The following is a 17,752-nucleotide window of genomic DNA, read 5'->3' on the forward strand; positions in this document are numbered from 1 at the left end:
CCCCCATCTGTCAAATGACTAGGCTAAAGTAAACTTGAAATAGATTTTCATTTATTTTTCATCTTTGGTGTAATCCAAAGACTGCCCCGTTAAAAGCCTTTCGTAAATCATTTGGTCAGTTTTTCTCGACAAAACAGTCCTTAAGTAATACTGTATATCAGCCTCTTTTTTGACATTTTCACTTTTTCATCTTGACATCTTATCTTAAAAATAATACAGTGTTTGTCCTATTATCTTTCTTCAAAGTCTAAAGAGAGGGGAGGAAGGTATCAACACTCTTCCCATCACAGCAATCTGAGTACGTGAATCAAAGATGCATGCGTTACCCTGTTTTTCTCTCGTCAGCTTTTCTTTCAATCTTACTGTCCAGCATTAAGGAAATGGGTGTAGCAAGAAACTTGGATTGCCACATAAAAACTGGCGGTCAGAAGTCATGTTGCCTTTTCTCTAAGGTGTAAATCTTCTATTTAAGTTCTTTCCAAATGCAATGGGGATTTAATTTTACTGATCTGACTGATGCAAAAAGTGCCTCAGCCACTCTTCAGCATGTCACTGTTTGGCCTTTATAGGCCAAGAAAAAGTTAATGAGATGATTCTATACATGAAACCAGTAAAAAAAGAAGTATACTTCAGTATTAAAGCAGATGAACTCATATTTCTTGCTAGTACTGTGAGTAAATGCTAGCTTGCTCCTGGAGGTAAATAGAGTTATTTCCTTACTTACAGGGACAGAAGCTTTTTCTGTATCCCACTTGTCTGCCTGCCTATAATATAGCCTTGTCCTTTTGTGCAAACTTATTTTAATAGACAATTATTATCAACTATTGGAGAGGAAATAAGTGATTTCTCAGAAGTAAAAATGCAGTGCCAGAGAGATGTGTATCTGCATTGGCTGTGGAAAGAGGTAAAAAGAGCTGGTAGGTATGGCAGTGCGCTACGCTAGCACATCCACACATCGCTGGCGCAGGACGACTGTACAAATGTAGTCGCTGAAGTGTTATTCACCGCAACATTAAATACCATGTCAGCGCAAGTAATGTGTCAACTAACGTTCAGCAGATGCAGCTGTAACGGCAAACTGCTGTAAACTGATACAATGCTTTTATCTTCAGGGAAAACTGTCAATCAGTACAGCTGGCAATACAGCCCCAATCTATGCTTGGAGGAACCTGGCAAATCCTTGTTGCTATACAACTAGATTTAACCTCAACTTCATTTTTTTCCCCCCTTTGTTCCATCTGTATGGCAGGTAGCTTATTATCTGAAGTTGTAGTACGGTTCTTGCATCGGTTTGACTCTGTCATGATCTATCTTAGTCCCAAGGGCTGTATCACCAGCTGGTTTAAGAGAGCACAGCTCTACTAAAGGCAGTTGAACTCCTCCTGAACCTTATGGTACCAGCAATCAGCCTCATTGTATTTTCTAGCAATCTGCGTGTGCAGCTACATTATGATTCTGGAAGTCCTATTTGGGGAGCACGTGGTGGTATGTTTCCTTGCAGCCAGCTTCATATTCTAAGTGAGGTTGGCCCTTGGTGCTGTTTTAAAGAATTGAGAGGTATGTTTCAGAATGCAAAAACCCACATGCTTGCTTGCTTGCCATACGTGAGAGTTTACCAAATCTGCTGCTCTGAAGAGAGAAAAATGTTCCATTGCAACAAGCTGTTTGAAATATTTGGTGGGGCTGTTAAACACACGTGTGCAGAAGCACTTGCTTCCAGCAGGCAAGAGTGTGGTGGTTTTAATGCTGCTGCACATTAATAATTACAGAGAGGTCTAGTGAAGATGGCCATGTGGAGGAATGCAAGAGGTAGAGCCCTTCTTCCAAGCTTGGTTTCAGTCTCTTAGTAGCCAAACTCCAGGGGCTGGGATCCTGTTGGTCCCTGGGGAGGTTCTTCTATCACACTGATGCCTGGCTACGACTCTGTGCCCACCCAGCCCTGCGCTCAGGGACCTCTTTCCTCTGTGTGAGCTGCTTGGTTCCTGAGAGAAAGAGCACCCTTCCCTCCAGAGGGTCCTCCTGACCTGGCTGCTCCCTTTTGGAGAAGTGACATGGAAAATTAGGCAATGTTTTTTCTATACAGAGGGGAAAAAGCTGGAGGGCAAACAGCCCAGGACCACTCAGTAGATGTAACCACAGTAGTAGCTGTACCAAAGGCTGCTTGTTGAGGACTATCTGGCAGAGAAGAGTGGTGTCTCTTTGTGGTAATCTGATAATTTACTAAGAATTCCTTCTAATAAAATTGTCACTGCTAAACCAAACCAACAGTAACAGACAAAAACTGCTCCCAAACTGAAGGTGGATCAAGCACCAAATCCTTTCATGGTGAAGGAGAACTGACTTGTCTTGGTGCAGTACAGCCTAGAAGAACAAAGTGCAGTAAGGGTATCTATGGGAGAGGACCTTCACTGCACAGAAGAAACCATCTCCTGAAGCTTTCTTATCTAAACAGATAGAAAGGGAGGAAATAAGGGCTCCCAATAAAGCTTTTGCACACACACCTTTTCTCTGCCAATAAAGTGAAATATAACTGCTATGCTAAAAGGTTTTGCAGCAGCAATTTGCTTTGAATTGCAAGCATGAGATAAATGTGCTATACAGGTCTTGATTCCTCAGCTGTGAAAGAGGGGAAAAAAGGAGAATGTTCCCCTGTCCTGAATGAAAAGCTATTCAGGAAGATCTTGTTTCAGAGCTTGCAAAATGTCTTGATGTACGTGGAGAGATTCTGCATTCCCTGTCTTGTTTGCATAATGTACTGCCAGCTGACTCTCCAGCTGTGCAGCTACCAGTTTCTTGACCACCAAATTTTAGTGATGTCTTTAGAACTCTGACCTATGTATCTCAGCCACTATAAAACAGTTTGACATTGCCAGTCTCCTCTTCCTAAGAGGAACTGTGTGTATCTCGGAAGTTGTCTTTTTATAAGATTCTTGTATTGGATCCCTTCATACACTGCATAGATAAAACATTTTCATAATATCAGCATCATCAAAATCAAGGGGAATATAGTCTTTGACCTCAGTGGAGGAAAGCGTGGCCCATAAGATAGGAAAAATGTCATAGATATACTGACCTGGAAATAACGTACAACTTGGAGCTGAGAATCAGAATTCAGAAAAAATGTTTCTCATTAAAAAATAATAAAAAGTTGAAGTACAGAGAAATATTCAAAATGCTGTGTGCAAAGAAATTATTTTTAAGAGCACTTCTGGTTTATATTATCCGGAACATCTCGATGGAATAGCTTTGTATTAATAATATCTCATCTATTATGTATATTGCAATATGCCTAACAATTGCTGAAGTAATTAGATTACACTAATTCTTCTCTTTTTCTTCCCTTTTTTTGAGAAGGTAAAGTGATTAGGAGGGTAGTTTAGAGGAAAGTATACCTTACGTTACAGGCCTCCCACAGATTAGCAGCACCAGCCATTACGTCTTACTTTTTCTGCTTTTATCCAAAATTCTGTTCTCATCTTGAGATCTAGGCTTTTCTCTCTCCTTTTTAATGCCCACCGATGACTTGATATCATAGCATCGTTGCATGATTTTTTTGATTAAGTAATATTTCACTAGAATTCCATTGTTCAACTTTAGTATAGTTCTATTTTAAAGATGCCGAGTAAGGAAATTGGGGAATAAACAAGTAGCTGAATATTGAATCTTTAGTCTGAAAGCACTGAATTAATCTGGATTAGAGAGTCCTGATTTATCCTGTCTATAATGCACTGATGAGATGCCTGTGTATGACAGATACTGCATAAGGCTTGATCATTGGTTATTATTTTAAACCTTCTGTAAGTGTTAAGAAGTCATTGGGGGAAAAACGCAGAGGATTTAGAGTTGAATCTGTAAGGCTTCAGCTGTTTTAGGGTTTTTTCTGCTGTGTCTCCATAAGAGATTCCCTCTGTTAAGTCATCTCTAAAGCAATCTTGTACTACTTAACAGAGGTGCTATTTTCTACTTCATGTGTCTCCCTATAAATTGTGCAGGAGGCATTACAGAGAGCCCTGCCTTCCACTGAACGCATAAAAAGGCATAGCAGAAGAGGCTTTACAGATTTATTACGTTCTCTATGCATTGCCTTTCTGGCAGGGAGGGACAGAATTAGCCGAGGGTGATGCCCGCAGAGTAGAGCATGAAAGGACACTGGAAGATCTTTGCTAACTCCCAAAGACTGCAGAATAGCTCGGCTCAGCAGCTCTCATGATGGCCTTGGTAGTTAACATATTTTTCAGGCATTGCTTAGAGGTAATGTTAGAGAAACACACCGTGATGTCTGATTCCTCTTCCTCTCCTGGCCCTTATGTCCATAATTTCCAGTCCAGGTTTGCTGGAAGGAGGACAAAGCCCAGTGCTGCTCTGGGAGGAGGGAGGTGGTAAACCTCCTTCCAGGTGGTATCTCCCAACGTACCTCACACCAGCAGCGGTGGGCTTTCTGTTGAGTAACAGCAATCCTACTGAGATGAGATACTACTTTTCACCCATGTGGCAGGTAGCTATGTTCTCCTGCTGAGATTTCACTATTTAAAAGGGGCTGAGAAATACAGCATTAAACTGATAGGTGACCTAAGCTCTTCCAGACTGGCAGTATCTGCTAGGCATCGCACCTGAAAGCCTCTCGAATGCTGCAAGCTGCCTATGTTTAGGTAACTGAGTAAAGCCACTTGTCTGTCATTCTTCACCTCTTGTGCATCATGAGGACCATAATAACAGAGAAAGCATAAATGCAGTGGGGAAAAATACATTTCCAATAGAGAGGTTCTGAGTTATCTTCCCCTGTGCAAACGGCAAGTCACGCAGTGTCAATATAGATTTATCTTAGCTTACTTGGAGGCAAAAGCAAAATAAACAAAAACTGTAAAGGGATATAGGATCTCACTGAGAGAGTCATGTGTATCATGTTCTGAAAGATCCTCCATCTTCAATTATCCTGGAGTTCAGCATCCCTCTCTCAGATTTTGAACAAAACCCTCTCTACGATTTCGAACAAAATTGAATCTTAACAGTTGCAGTGCTGTGTGCATGATGCACTGTGGGTTGTTTTTCCACATGTGACTGCTGCTTTATGGATTTCTCTGTTGGGCCTGACCCTCTAAAGAGCAGACTTAATTGAGGGACTGCTCTGCTGAAATACTGTGTTCTGCTTCAAGATTACTTTAATTTGGGGTAAAAATTCAACTGTTGATGTTAGGTTGAACAACATAAGGCCTAAGTACTATTCTGAGGTTTCTTAGTCAGTTCTTGACTTCTCAGACCTTCACTGTTTTGCCATCTGCTATAATTGAAAATTGCCTTCTGCAACCAAAGGGAAAATCTAATTTCTCAGCAAGCCATATGGGGTTATTAAGATCATTATACCCTGGTATGCCATAATGCCTGGGCCAGAAGGACCAGAGGGCATGTAAATATTGTGATTTGTTTTATAGCTTCGGACTGCAAGTTAGGAATGATTTTGATGGCTACCTTAGGATGAAAAGTGGTGGTCAAGCAGGTTACTGCAGATGTTGTTTGGCTAGGTCAACGTATGGCACACTTATTCAGGGCTGTGACGGATGAGAAATGTTTTTAATAGTGTTTCATCACAAAGGGTACATCTCTTATATCAGCCTGACAAATGACCAGAACTAATCAGTGTCCTCCATTTTACCAGTAATGCTAAAGGCAGCCTCAGATCTTGATATTCAGAAACCAGAGAATACAATTTCCAGTCTTCAAGAGGACCCAGACTTTGCTTCTGATACCAGATCTAAAGCTGCTGATAGAAAATGTACTCCCTTTCCTTTCTTAAGAATGGGAAAGCTGTTCCCCTGCAGATGCCTATTCTTGAACACTTATAAAACGTAGCTGCTGGAATTCCTCTCTGTTTAGTTGTGATACTTTGCAAGATTCCTTCCAAGCAAAAGATACTTATATACTTTGTACAACGATGTAAAAGGATAGTAAAGCTGATTTTTGGTTAATAAGGCTTCAAAAATGAATGCAGGAGCTATGAAATTTACATGAAATCAAAGAAAGAATAGTCTAGTAAATGCAAATAAATGCAGAAATGAATATTTTAATTTTGATTCATGATTAATGCCAAAGGATTACTAGCAAACCATCACAATGTGGTAATGGCATAAAAACTCGATAGGAATAAAAATTCCTTGTGCACTGGTTAACTGATGGCAGTAAGTTATTTTTAGTAGGAGAGATCAGAGTAATTTATTTATCCATTTTGAAAAATATAGCTGCTGATTATATTTCAGGTTCTCTTTATATTAATTGCATCTCAGAATATTTTTCTAGTGGTGTATTATGTATAATGTTCCACACTTTACAATGCAACAATCATGGCCAGTAGGTTTATTCATATTCTGCATGTTATTAGATGAATTCAATTGAAAACAGGCATTATTTATTGCTGCTTTTCTTTGTGCTATGTGACTAAAGGGGTTAAAGAATAAATTGTTATAACTATATAACAGAAAGAAGAGAAGAATTTTTTTCCTTTTTCAGTTTTCCAGTGATCCTAATTTGACTGCATTTGCTTTCTCTGTAGGTCATGGTTTCTGTTTCAAGACAATTGAAACCAAAGAGGTTCTGCATAGGCTTTAGTTTCCAGAGCACTGAGCTAACTACATACTCCTATTTTGAAATCAATATAATTTAAAGGAGATAAAGAGAAATCTTTCTCATTCTAATTGTATTTATACTGTCCAAATAGCTTCCTTTTTATTTTAGCATTCTTGGAAATAACAGTTGGCATAAGAGAAAGATCATTACCATTTTTCCAAAACCTGGAGTCCAGTCAGACTTCAGATATTATTTTCCTAAGCTGGTCTTTCAGAAGCCATGAAGAAATTTGGTTGTTTTCAGTTTGGAGTGGGACGGCATTTTTTTTATGCGAGTGTCTCAATCTATCCCACATCGGATGCTTTGGATGCTTTGCATCCCATGCATTACATGAGTGCTCCACCTGGAAGGAATACAATTTACCTACCTGTTAGAGGTGCCCCAGGAGCACACCTAACGTGCTCCAAACTAAAGGACATTTGGGCCATAAAACCAGAACGGTACCTGGAACTAGTCTGAAGGATGGGCACCCCCAATGTGCCTAGGCCCATGGAAGAATAGCTTTATGGAGAAAAAGCTCTTGAGAGAGGGGTGGGGGGTCAGTAGGGACAAGAGGCAACAATCTTTTCACGAAGTCTGGACTCTCAGACTTTTCTGTGACTTAGTTTGCCCATAACCAAATAAAGCTCCTGCCATGATGGCATCACATTTCTATAGTGATGTGTTGCTCTTCACCACCATCTCCTGCATGTTAGGCATAAGATATGCTTATGCTTTTGGTGTGACCACTCTTCTCTGGTTACATTCATTTGACATGATTTTATGGAAAAACCTTCAGCCTGCAGTAATTGCAGTTTCCATATTCATACAGAGGGGAAAACAGAGACCTCAGTACTGGTGTGTCATCTGCAGCAAGGTATGCGCTTAACACAAAATATCATTATGCCCAAATGTTAACTAAAGGCAGCAGAAGCCCAGCAAGATCCTAACTCATTTGCGTATGGTGGAGGTGAAATTCCCATTCATTTTTGAGTTCTGCTGATGACTCCTTTGTGCATTAGTGGTCTTTGTGACATGGGTCACAACTGAGCCCATGAAGGAATTATCTAATTGAAAATAATTTGAAGTCATCCATGACCAAATCCAGCATTGAACAAGAGCTAAAGATCAAGAGCACAAAATGTCATTAATGTCACACGAGACCAGCTATGTTTATATTCATCTAGCTTTAATCTTAAAGATGCCCTGGAGTGTAGCTACATGACTCACCCACATATCCTCACCTACTGCATTATCAAAGCAGGAAATGTATATATGGCTATTGTGGCTTAATGTCTCAAATTTTGAGAATTTGTCCTAAACATCAGTGCTGTGTGCAAGTGGTGGGTTATTGATTCCTCTTTTCTCATTATTAGACAGATTCTTCCTGCACAAAATGTATTCATAGTCTTTGTTTAATTTTTGATTCCAGTCTTAGCAGAGTATCTAATCAATATTTATCTTTACCTGTGTGAATGATTCAGAGCAAGCTCAGGCTTCCTCATTTTTAAGTAGCAGGTTGCAAGCTTTGTCTCAATAAAACTGGCAATACTGGAAATATCATGCGGAGATGAATCAAAGGGTTTGCCCATAGCAGCACCTTTACTGCAAAGCTTTACAAGAAACAGAAAAATTATTTACTAATGTTATAATATACTTCTTGTTAGAAATGCTTTTTATAACTGAAAGAAGAAAACAGACTTCTAAGTAAAATATACCCAGACTTTAGCTACAGTTACCACTACAACAACGATCAATACAAATACATGTGAATATAATATAAAATGCAATGTCTTCTTCCATTGTGCAGTATTTTCTGTAAGGGATATTCAAGAGAGCAGATAGTAAGCTAAGAACTTAAAAAACACTGCTAGGAAAGAAATCATATCTTTTCCCCATTTCCAAAAATAAAGGCTCAGTTCCAAGCTCCCAGGATCAGTGGGTATCTTGAGATCAAGGTCCAAGGAAGAGTAGTCTTAGATGGCTATTTATATATTTCAGCACAGCCAGTAGGTGACCTCTGCCTTAGGATACTGCCTTTGTCCTGCAGTTAGGAAAGCGGAGAGAGAGAGAGATACCGCATGAGGCAATCCAAGAGAAACGCTCACCCTCATTTACTGCAAGGGCTTGTCCTTCAGAAGACTACAGTAGAAAGTAACCAGAATGGAATGAGCCATCTTTCCCATCTTCTCAAACCATATAGAGTTTAATAGCTATCATATTTTCTGCATTTAAAAAAAATATTTGTTCCTGTTGGACAGACAAAGCACCTGCTTTTCATCACAGAAAACTATTTAATCGGAAATTTGCTGGCTAGTTTATAGCATGCATCACTAGAATTAGATAATACCCAGCTCCTTAGGTTTTCAGAGAGCCCTCAGCACTGTTAGAGCTAGAGTAGCTGCCAGGATTGCCTTGGGTCTGACCCAGCAGGTTAGTCCTCAAGTCCTTATGCAGTGACAGGTGACCTGATTTTGTAATGCTGACTAATAATAATTAGCTCTTATTTTGTAAGAAAACTCTACTGTAAACCATGTATTGATTAAGTTCAAGAGTCTTTAAGATAACTACATTCATTGCAAATCAACTTTAAATGTAGATTTCTGATTAATATTTATCTAGCTGTATGCTTAAACTCTGAGATCTTGCCGAGATCGGTGCTGAGGACCCTCACAGCACTGGCTCACAACAGCAATCCCTTAGGGATGAACCCAGCCTCTGCTTTAAACAGGGTATAACCAAGGAAGTCTCACTGCAGTTGGGTTTTGCCAGGCTTTAAAATGGAAGGAGGAGGATTCACCTTGCTTGTCTAGTTCTTCACTACTAACACCAGTTCCCTGTTACGACTTGGTTATGATGCAGTGTTTGATCTTTAGGAGGTGCAGTGTCACATCAGCATTTTGAGATTTCTTTGAAAGATTAAATCTGTCAAGAAAACAGCTCTTCTGTATACAGTTCTTTCTCCCTAAAGAGCAGGGAGGGATTATAGACCCACATCCACACTTAACACCTACAAAGCTAGCCCATCTTTAACATTTTGCATGTTGGTTAGAGATCAGCTCAATTCTTTGCAGGCAACAAGGGTCATTCAGTGGTGTCCCCCTAGTCCAGGTGTGATAAATTGCTTCCCTTTCACATCCCGTCTCTAAGAGGAGTTGCACAGTGTATGTAATAACATCCATACATTTAAAATTTTCCATCATCTTGTTATCAGTAGAAGTTATAAATCAGAGGATTCATCACTTTTAACTGTGCTCATGGTACCATATATATCTGCTGAAGTGTCTCTATGGGTAAGACATGCTATGTGCAGCTAAAAGACCCAGAGAATTATGTTCACATCAGTGAACATAAAAGTATCATTAAGTTTTTCTGTAATAATACTTTCCAGCTGAATTGGCCATGCTGTGACCTCTGTTAAATTTATGGGAACTGGAGGTTAGAGGCTACTCCCCAGACTTCCAAGTTCTTGAATGATTGTGAGAAGAAAAGAATTGTTTAGGGATCCCTTCAATAAAATGTCACCATTCACAGTTTCCACAGATCTTAGGGCTGATGTGAAGAGTTATGTTGAGAACTGCACAACCTCTCAGTTATCTTTGACAAAGGACAAGTCTCAAAACCATATCTAAAGAGATAAGGATTCAACAAATATATTTAAATACAGTGAAGACCTGGTTCTATCAGAACTTCTCCATGTGATCTTGGAGTAACAGTCTCAAAGTGACAAGTAATAATTCACTCTTTAATCTCACAACGTCAGCTTAATGTTTTAGGGTTTTTTCTAGTCTTTTTGACATCTAAGTTGTATATTTTTTAGGTCATGAACGATCTCTTACTAATTTTGTGCAGCCGGTCTCCAGTGGATCAGTGGGTTTGATTTGGTCCCCTTCACACTAGTTCCATACAAACAACATGCACCAAAAGCAAGCTTGAACTTAATCTTACAGGACTGGCTCCTTCTATACTTAGCAGAACTGTTATGCATATACAAAATCGTCCAAGTATAAATCATATTAATGAGATGCACAATAAATTAAATGTACTTATTGGTAATATCATCATTATGAGGAACTCTTTTTGGTAGCAATATAACCACTGCAAAAGGTTTGCATTGGGCAAACCATCCCGGTGCAGTCCAGCAAGCCTGCTGTTATTCTCCAACCTCTGATGGAGATGCATTTTATGTTTCTTCACCCTTTATTGTGTTTTGCTGTCCTTTCTGACAAAAGGACTTGGCTACGTGGCAGGAGACAGGCTGTTCCCTGGTGTTGTCCTGCCTGCTGCTGGACATTGAGTCAGATGGAGACTTTTTGGGGGGTGAGGCAGAGACAGCACCTGGAAGCTGCTGAGAAGGCTCCCTTGGGGAGCTCCCCAGGGAGGATTTGGGCGGGAGGGAGGCAGTAGGCTGGGACTGTGCAGCACAGATGAACAAAAGAGCTGCAGAAAGACTCGCATCTGAGTTTCAAAGGGGAAGAGAAAAAGGAAAAATTCCTAGGGATCCAGAGGGAAGTGTGTGGGTAAAGATTGTTGCAGCTGGGGAAACCCTGCTAGACCGAGCGAGAGGGAAGAAAGGGAGTGCCACGCACAGACATAATGAGCAGGGAGGAGATTTGTTTGCAATTTTCACGTCTCGCCCAGCAGAACTGAGTTTTCTTTATCTTGCTGTAGTCTGCAGTCCAATAATGGTACCTTTGAAGATCAAACGGGCTCTTGGTGTTTTTTGGAGTGCTTGCTTTAAGTGCAAGGTGGAAGCAGCTCCATTGCACTGCTCGGACTGCCTTAAGGTCTTATCACAAGGACACTGAGACAGAGATGTGATCTTGGAGAGAGGTAGTTATATCTTGTACCGTTGAGGGTTTCTTTTCACAGAACTGTTACAAAACTTGATTTCAATATCAAACTGGGAAATTTGGGGGTACATCTTACCTAAGACTTCAGAGCACTTTTGGGTCCACAGAAATATTGCTGATGTCTAAAAGTTTATGGATACTATGAAGCTGAAGAAAACAATTTAGAACAGTTGAAGCTTTACAGCCAATCTGGGGTTAAAAAGCTGAAATTTATCGTTTTATGTTCTTTACCATCGCTAGCAAATATAACAGTATTTTTGCTTTCAGCCTTAGTCTACCTAAGAGTACTTACCTGTGGGTGGATGGGAATTTTTTTTGGCAATAATATTTAATGTTAAAAATACCACAATATATTATTTTTTGGTAGAGACCCTTGTTACAACTGTAGCTTTTGTATCCATGTAGTATGCAAAATACAGAAGACTCCTGAATTATCACACTCAAGAGTTATTATGCATATAGATGAAGTGTAATCAAAGTGTTACCTCCAATTTTGCAAGAAGGGAACCGAGATGTGTAGGCATTAATTATATTGTACTTTTACTGATAAAGGAGGTATCTCTTACAATGTGTATGAGCCTATTAATATATTAATGAAACCATAGTCATATAAATGCTAGTGATAAAGTGGTTTGTCAAAGGTCACGGAGGGAAGTCTGTGATGCTCTGAACTTAGCATAGATCTTGTTGGTGATATTAAGGCTTTAATTTTGGCAGTAGCAAGTAAGGAAGTTTTATGAATAAAGACCTCCCAGGCATTAGCTAGTAAGAGCGGAAAAGACCCCCCACAAACCCACCTTGGCTTTGATAAAAGACCAGTGGGAATGCTAATACATAAGCTAGCTTCCTAGTTAGCACCTGGTATTTGGAAGAATAAAATTAGAGCTTGATGCTCTATATGTTGGGGTGTTTGGCTTGTCTGCCAGAACTGTTTTGACTGACAGCAAAATGCAAGATTCGGCTGTAAGAAAGCAGTGATGGTAACAGGTTACTAATCACTGCTACAGATTTGGTAGACATATTCCTGATTTTAACATTTTGCCTTTAAGAGTAGGATGAGTAGATGTCTGTCTACCTATCTACGTGCGTGGATGCAGATAATACATCTGGTAGCAAATCTAGCTAGGAAAGTGCTTGGAAAAGCAAGTAGATGGGGTCAAATGGTATGTTTCAATGAGCGAATTTTTGGGCACTTTCAAGATCAGTTACACTTTCCTCTGCCAGTCTGACCACAGCAATAACCTGGTAGCCTTGCTGGAGTTCATTGCTTTGCTTTTTTTTTTTTTTTTTTTTTTTTTTTGATTAGCAGAGGAATGTTTAATTGTGCCTCTCAGTTTTAAAGATAACTTTGTGGTTTTCCCTGAAGTGATTTCAGAGTGACTAAGCAGAGGGACAAACCTGAAGAGGCAAGATATATTCAGTTAGCATCTTTCCTTCTGACTCGCCAACAGCCCTACCCAGGCGCTTTCATTGCAGAGCGGTCCAAGAGCTCAGTCTAGAAGCGGCATTGCACTGCACATCAGGCAACTGGCAAGTTCTCCACTAACCGCATCCCAGAAAATGCCTGCTAAGGAAGGCTACTGCAAAAAACAGCTTTCAAAACCTGATAGCAAGCACTGCTGTTAGAGGTTCATCCACGTTGGGCTGATAGGAAACTGCCTTTTGTGTATTGCAGTGTATTCCGGTTCTTACAGCTATTAGGCACTATCAAAAACATGGCAGAAAAGCAGGATAGCAAAGAGCCAGTTAATAATGGTATTGTCTCTGTGGAAAAAATTGCTATGAAGAGTAAAAAGAGAAAGGCTTTTCTCTCAATATGATTGCATACAGCATAACTTTCCAGCTTCTATTCAAAGTCATACTGGTATCTCAGTGTGTCACGTCAGTCAGCAGAGCAGGAATTCTGTGCAAGAGCCCTGTCTTTATTGTTAATAAGATTTGTGTAAATAACTTTCTAAAAAGCATATTGCAAATATTATATAATTCAGTCAAATCTGTATGCAAATGTTAGATAAGAGCTGAATTTACTTGGCTTCCTGCAATGTGCAGGAATGTGTGCAATCTACCATGGGTATTTCAAATAACAGGTACATACGACATTTTGGGCATATTAGCTGCTTTATGCAAAGTCAGCACAGGATTCTGAAGACAGTAGTATGTGTTCAGGACATTGTCCATCACTGAGGACATTGTTTATCACATGATAATGGCAGAGAGCCAAATATACCTCAGATATGAAGAGATAATCCCTATTTCTATTCAGAAAAACAGTATTTGCCAGAAAAGCATGAATCTAGGAGTACAGGCATACCAGATGAACACAACGGGGTTTGTGCCTCAGCCTGTCCTCACCATGACAGCCGATGTGGAGTGGGATTCAGTCCCTTCTCTCCACATTTCTATTGGGTTTATATTGAGCCCTGTCTCTGTCTAGCCTTACATTAATTTTTTTTTAGTGTTAGCCAGCCTTTTTGCAGGTGTCTCCTCAGTAACCAGAGGTGCATGAAAGGGATTTAGTGTCTGGGTGGGGCAGAACTTTAAAGAAGTTCAGACCTGGCTTTTAAGCTTTCCAAAGGCTGAAAGGCTTTGGGTTTCTGTCACTGTTTCAGCTTTTTTTGGAGACAAGAGCTCTCTGCAAAATTGATTTCAAGTGCCCACAAAATTCAGAGGATACAGCATTTTAGTTTGTACTCATTTCCAGGTGGTTTCTGCTTTATAAAAATAAGCCTGATGTGATTCTTTCCCTCCCATGGAAGATAACTACATTCCCTGCAGCACTACCAGACCTAAATCATTACAGTTTATTGGCCCAACTTCAGATTAAGGCTTTACCTCCCCCTGGAACAAACTTAGGGGTCTCATTCTCGTCTGGTAGATAATTTGCTTCAGAAGCATTAAATCAGGAACAAAGAATTCAGGGAAATGTCATCCATTTGACTTCAGCTTAACCTGTGTGCTGCATTATAAATCTGCGCCTCTCATTACCATTTGCTGTTTTATGGAGTGTTCCCTTTATCAGTATTGCCAGGGCGAGAGGAGTAGTCAGAGAAGCAAAAACCCCGAAGCCCTCTAATGAAACATATATTGTGGAATCAATATACTACAACAGTTTCCAAGAAACTTTATACTCTGCACAAAAATACTGAAATCTCCTTTATAGATTGCCTTTGCAATACAAAACTTGTTGGTCCCCTACTCTGAGTCCCTCCAAAATGAAGCCAAACCAAGGATGGTGTAAATATTCCATGGGCAAACAAATCAATCGGACAAAAATCAAAACCGATGCCAGTACCTTTTCTTGATCCATTTGTAGTTCAAGGTACCTACAGGACATTGAAGCAGGAGTGTCGGTCTGTTGTTAGCGTCTGCAGGAAGAGCCGGCCAAAATGAATTCTGTTTTGGAGGGAGCTGTCAGCTGGTGTGATATGACTATATTGTTGCTAGATTTTGAGAGCTGTCATGATTGCTTGGAAAAAGCAATATAATTTCAGGCCAACTAATTTAATCCCTTTGATGCCAAGAGATTTGCTGCTGCTAAATCCAAACACAGAGATATCTGACCAGCACTTTTATTACGGCAAACTGTGCGAAAGGTTCACTTCATTTTGATGGACAGGATTATTAGGGAAAAGCAATAATTTGCCGAAGCCTTATTTTCATGCCATTCCTGGATGTGATGTTAAAGTTAGCTGCAGGGCTGCTCTTTCCCCACATCAGGAATCTGTGGGTTTGGTGAACTCCACCAAGAATCTCCTAAACATTATTGTCAGCATCAGAAACACGACACGCATGTATGCCTTAGGAATAAAGAGAAATAAAGCTCTTCCCTAAAGTAACCTAACCAGAACTCATTCCCCCACACCTTTCATTGTTTGGTTCACCTCTGTAAAGCTTTCCAGCATTTATATTCATTTTACACTGTCAAAAGCTGAGCAGGAGTAAGATAACAAATGGTTCTGGTAGCAGCTGTCACCACCTACTGTCTGTGTATGCCTGTGTGAATCTCTAAATGGAAATAAAGTACTTTAATAATACTTTTTCTCTAAACTGTCCTCATGGATAAAGTTGCTCTCAAATCAGTCCGTGAACACTTTCCAGTTCGGTGCCCCCTTCGGCCCTCATCCTTGTCTCTCCTCTCCGTGGTGTCCACGTAGGCATGCAGCAATATGACTTAAAGACACCTCCCACAGAAAATACATTAGCGGCACACCTTCTGTGACCATCACGTGCCGTACTTGCTTTCGGTGTTTGGACCGTCTCCTAACTTGCCTGATTTTCTCCTTGCAAATTAAGCTGACAGTCATTGCGTTTTCACCCTGCATTGACTCTGGCCGGGAAGAGCCCAGAGCCACAAATTAAACACAAATTGCTGTGCCCTCTGCCTTCCCGTAACATCCTTTCCAGGAGCAGATGGCAGCCGGGAAGCTCAGGAAAACCGCCTCCAGAAACTTAGGACACCGAATAATATAACAGAACCACCACTTCAAGCAGGGCTCTAAGGCATCGCTTTGCATCAAGAAACACGGGGTAGTATCACGCTTTTGTGTTTATCTGCCATCTGGTACCACAACGCTGTGACACACGTGGGGAGCTGTGGGGCCTACGTAGCTTGCTTATATTGAATTATTTATTTATATTTAGCTGCCCAAAGCTTAGCAAAGACCTTTATGCATGCAGCCACAAGTGATGTGCCCTGAGCCACATGTGTCGTGGGTGGGTGAGCAAAGGGCTGAGCCCACGGCTCTGAAGACAGAGCTAGTGCCTCCTCCCTGGCTACCCCAACCTCTCTTTATTTTCTTTCTTTTTTTTTTCCCTCCCCTCTCCTGTTTTACATACTGAGGAATTGGCTGTATGGGCCCAGCCTGAGTTTTTCAGTGGTTGTAATGCATGTCGTTTGCACACGTTTTGATCAATGAGGCTTTTGACTGTAAGTGACAAGTGGTGGGTTTTTTTTTTTTTTTAAATCAGCTATGTTATTGCTTAACATTTACAAAGTACGAAGAAAATATTTTGTGCTTTTGAGCACCCATCACCTCCAGGTAAATAATTTAATAGCAAGTGAGGAAGCCAATTAGAGTTAATTAGAAATTGACTGATGTGTGTTGGCACTGAAATGATTGGAAAATATGGTCTGTTCTTCTCGCAATAGTGATTTTGCTCTTGTATACACACATGATTGAGGAAACATGTTGTTTTATGGGTCAACACGTAGTATTCCTTTGAGAAAAAGCACTTTGTGAGCCAGATAAGTAACAGTAGTTTGGGCAAGAAGAATGGGGTATGACTCCATCTGGACAAATAGCTGTGTAGGACTTCAGCTTTATTTCATAGTGATGCGCATGCTGGAAATGCCTAGAAGATTAATAGATTCAAATTCAGTGATCAAAAGATGGGAGTATGCCCAAATGGATCATTATAACAGATTCCCACTCTATCCCACAAGCCAGGTTTGAGCCATCTGTAAGCTTCATGTTCCTGATCTAAAATCTTCTGCAGCCATAAAAGACAATAAGTATTAGTAGAAAAAAATCAATTTCTTGGCTTTGCAGCCTAAAAATATAGTGATGGTACTATAGGGAGAGAAAAACTGCTGATTATCAGGCTTTTCCTTCTTTTCTTTTTTTAAGCGAGTTAAATGCATCAGTCATATTGAGGAAACTACTTTGTTATTAGAGGTCTAAAGAATATTTCTGAAGAATAAACTCAGCATCTCAGGCTCAGGCTTTGGGGATCAGTGACTCTCTTCTTTGTTGCTCTCTCTCTGAGATCTAGCATACTCCCAGGAAGAGGTTTCTAGAGGACCTGTGATGATGATCAGGCTATCCTTATCACCTGATAACTTATGGATCTGATTTTTAGCTCCAGAAAGCCAGTGCTAAAAATATTTAGCCTTTCACATGCTAGCCCTTGAGGGTGCAGGTTTCCTGGTGTTAAACTGTGTCTAGTCCTTGTACAGCCCTTCTCTGTGAGAGCGGTAGGGAAAACGATATGGAGGTGCCTTCTCTTTCCTTTCCATCCCGGTGTGTGGATGACCAATACTCCAGTCTCTGTGCTCCTTAAAACAAGGGATTTATATGTTGATGGTGATTCTTGGATCTCAAGACCCATCTGAAAGGAGAGACAATCCTGCGGAGGGGGGCAGGAACTGGCTGTACCCCCATCTTTCTGCGGCAGCTGGCACGGGTTGAATGGCCGCAACGGGGACCATAACCAAACATCCCAGACACACTGCTTGGCCATCACATCCTGGGAGCTTTATGTCTCCTAGGACTCAAAGAAAGCCACCTGTGCCTTATCAATGC

At 40.5% G+C, this 17,752-nt stretch overlaps 1 protein-coding gene across 1 annotated transcript in view; it reads right to left on the reverse strand.

The window, feature by feature from the left end:
• The window catches only part of SPATA16 (spermatogenesis associated 16), a 79,970-nt gene that overhangs the window by 56,819 nt on the left and 5,399 nt on the right, over positions 1-17,752 (reverse strand). The window contains exon 2 of the mRNA XM_026105774.2: positions 8,065-8,210. Within this exon, the coding sequence (XP_025961559.2) occupies positions 8,065-8,210 (146 nt within the window). The remainder of the gene's footprint in view (positions 1-8,064; positions 8,211-17,752) is intronic.

Source organism: Dromaius novaehollandiae, chromosome 9 (assembly GCF_036370855.1).
Source record: "Dromaius novaehollandiae isolate bDroNov1 chromosome 9, bDroNov1.hap1, whole genome shotgun sequence".
In the NCBI taxonomy this organism is placed as follows: domain Eukaryota; kingdom Metazoa; phylum Chordata; class Aves; order Casuariiformes; family Dromaiidae; genus Dromaius; species Dromaius novaehollandiae.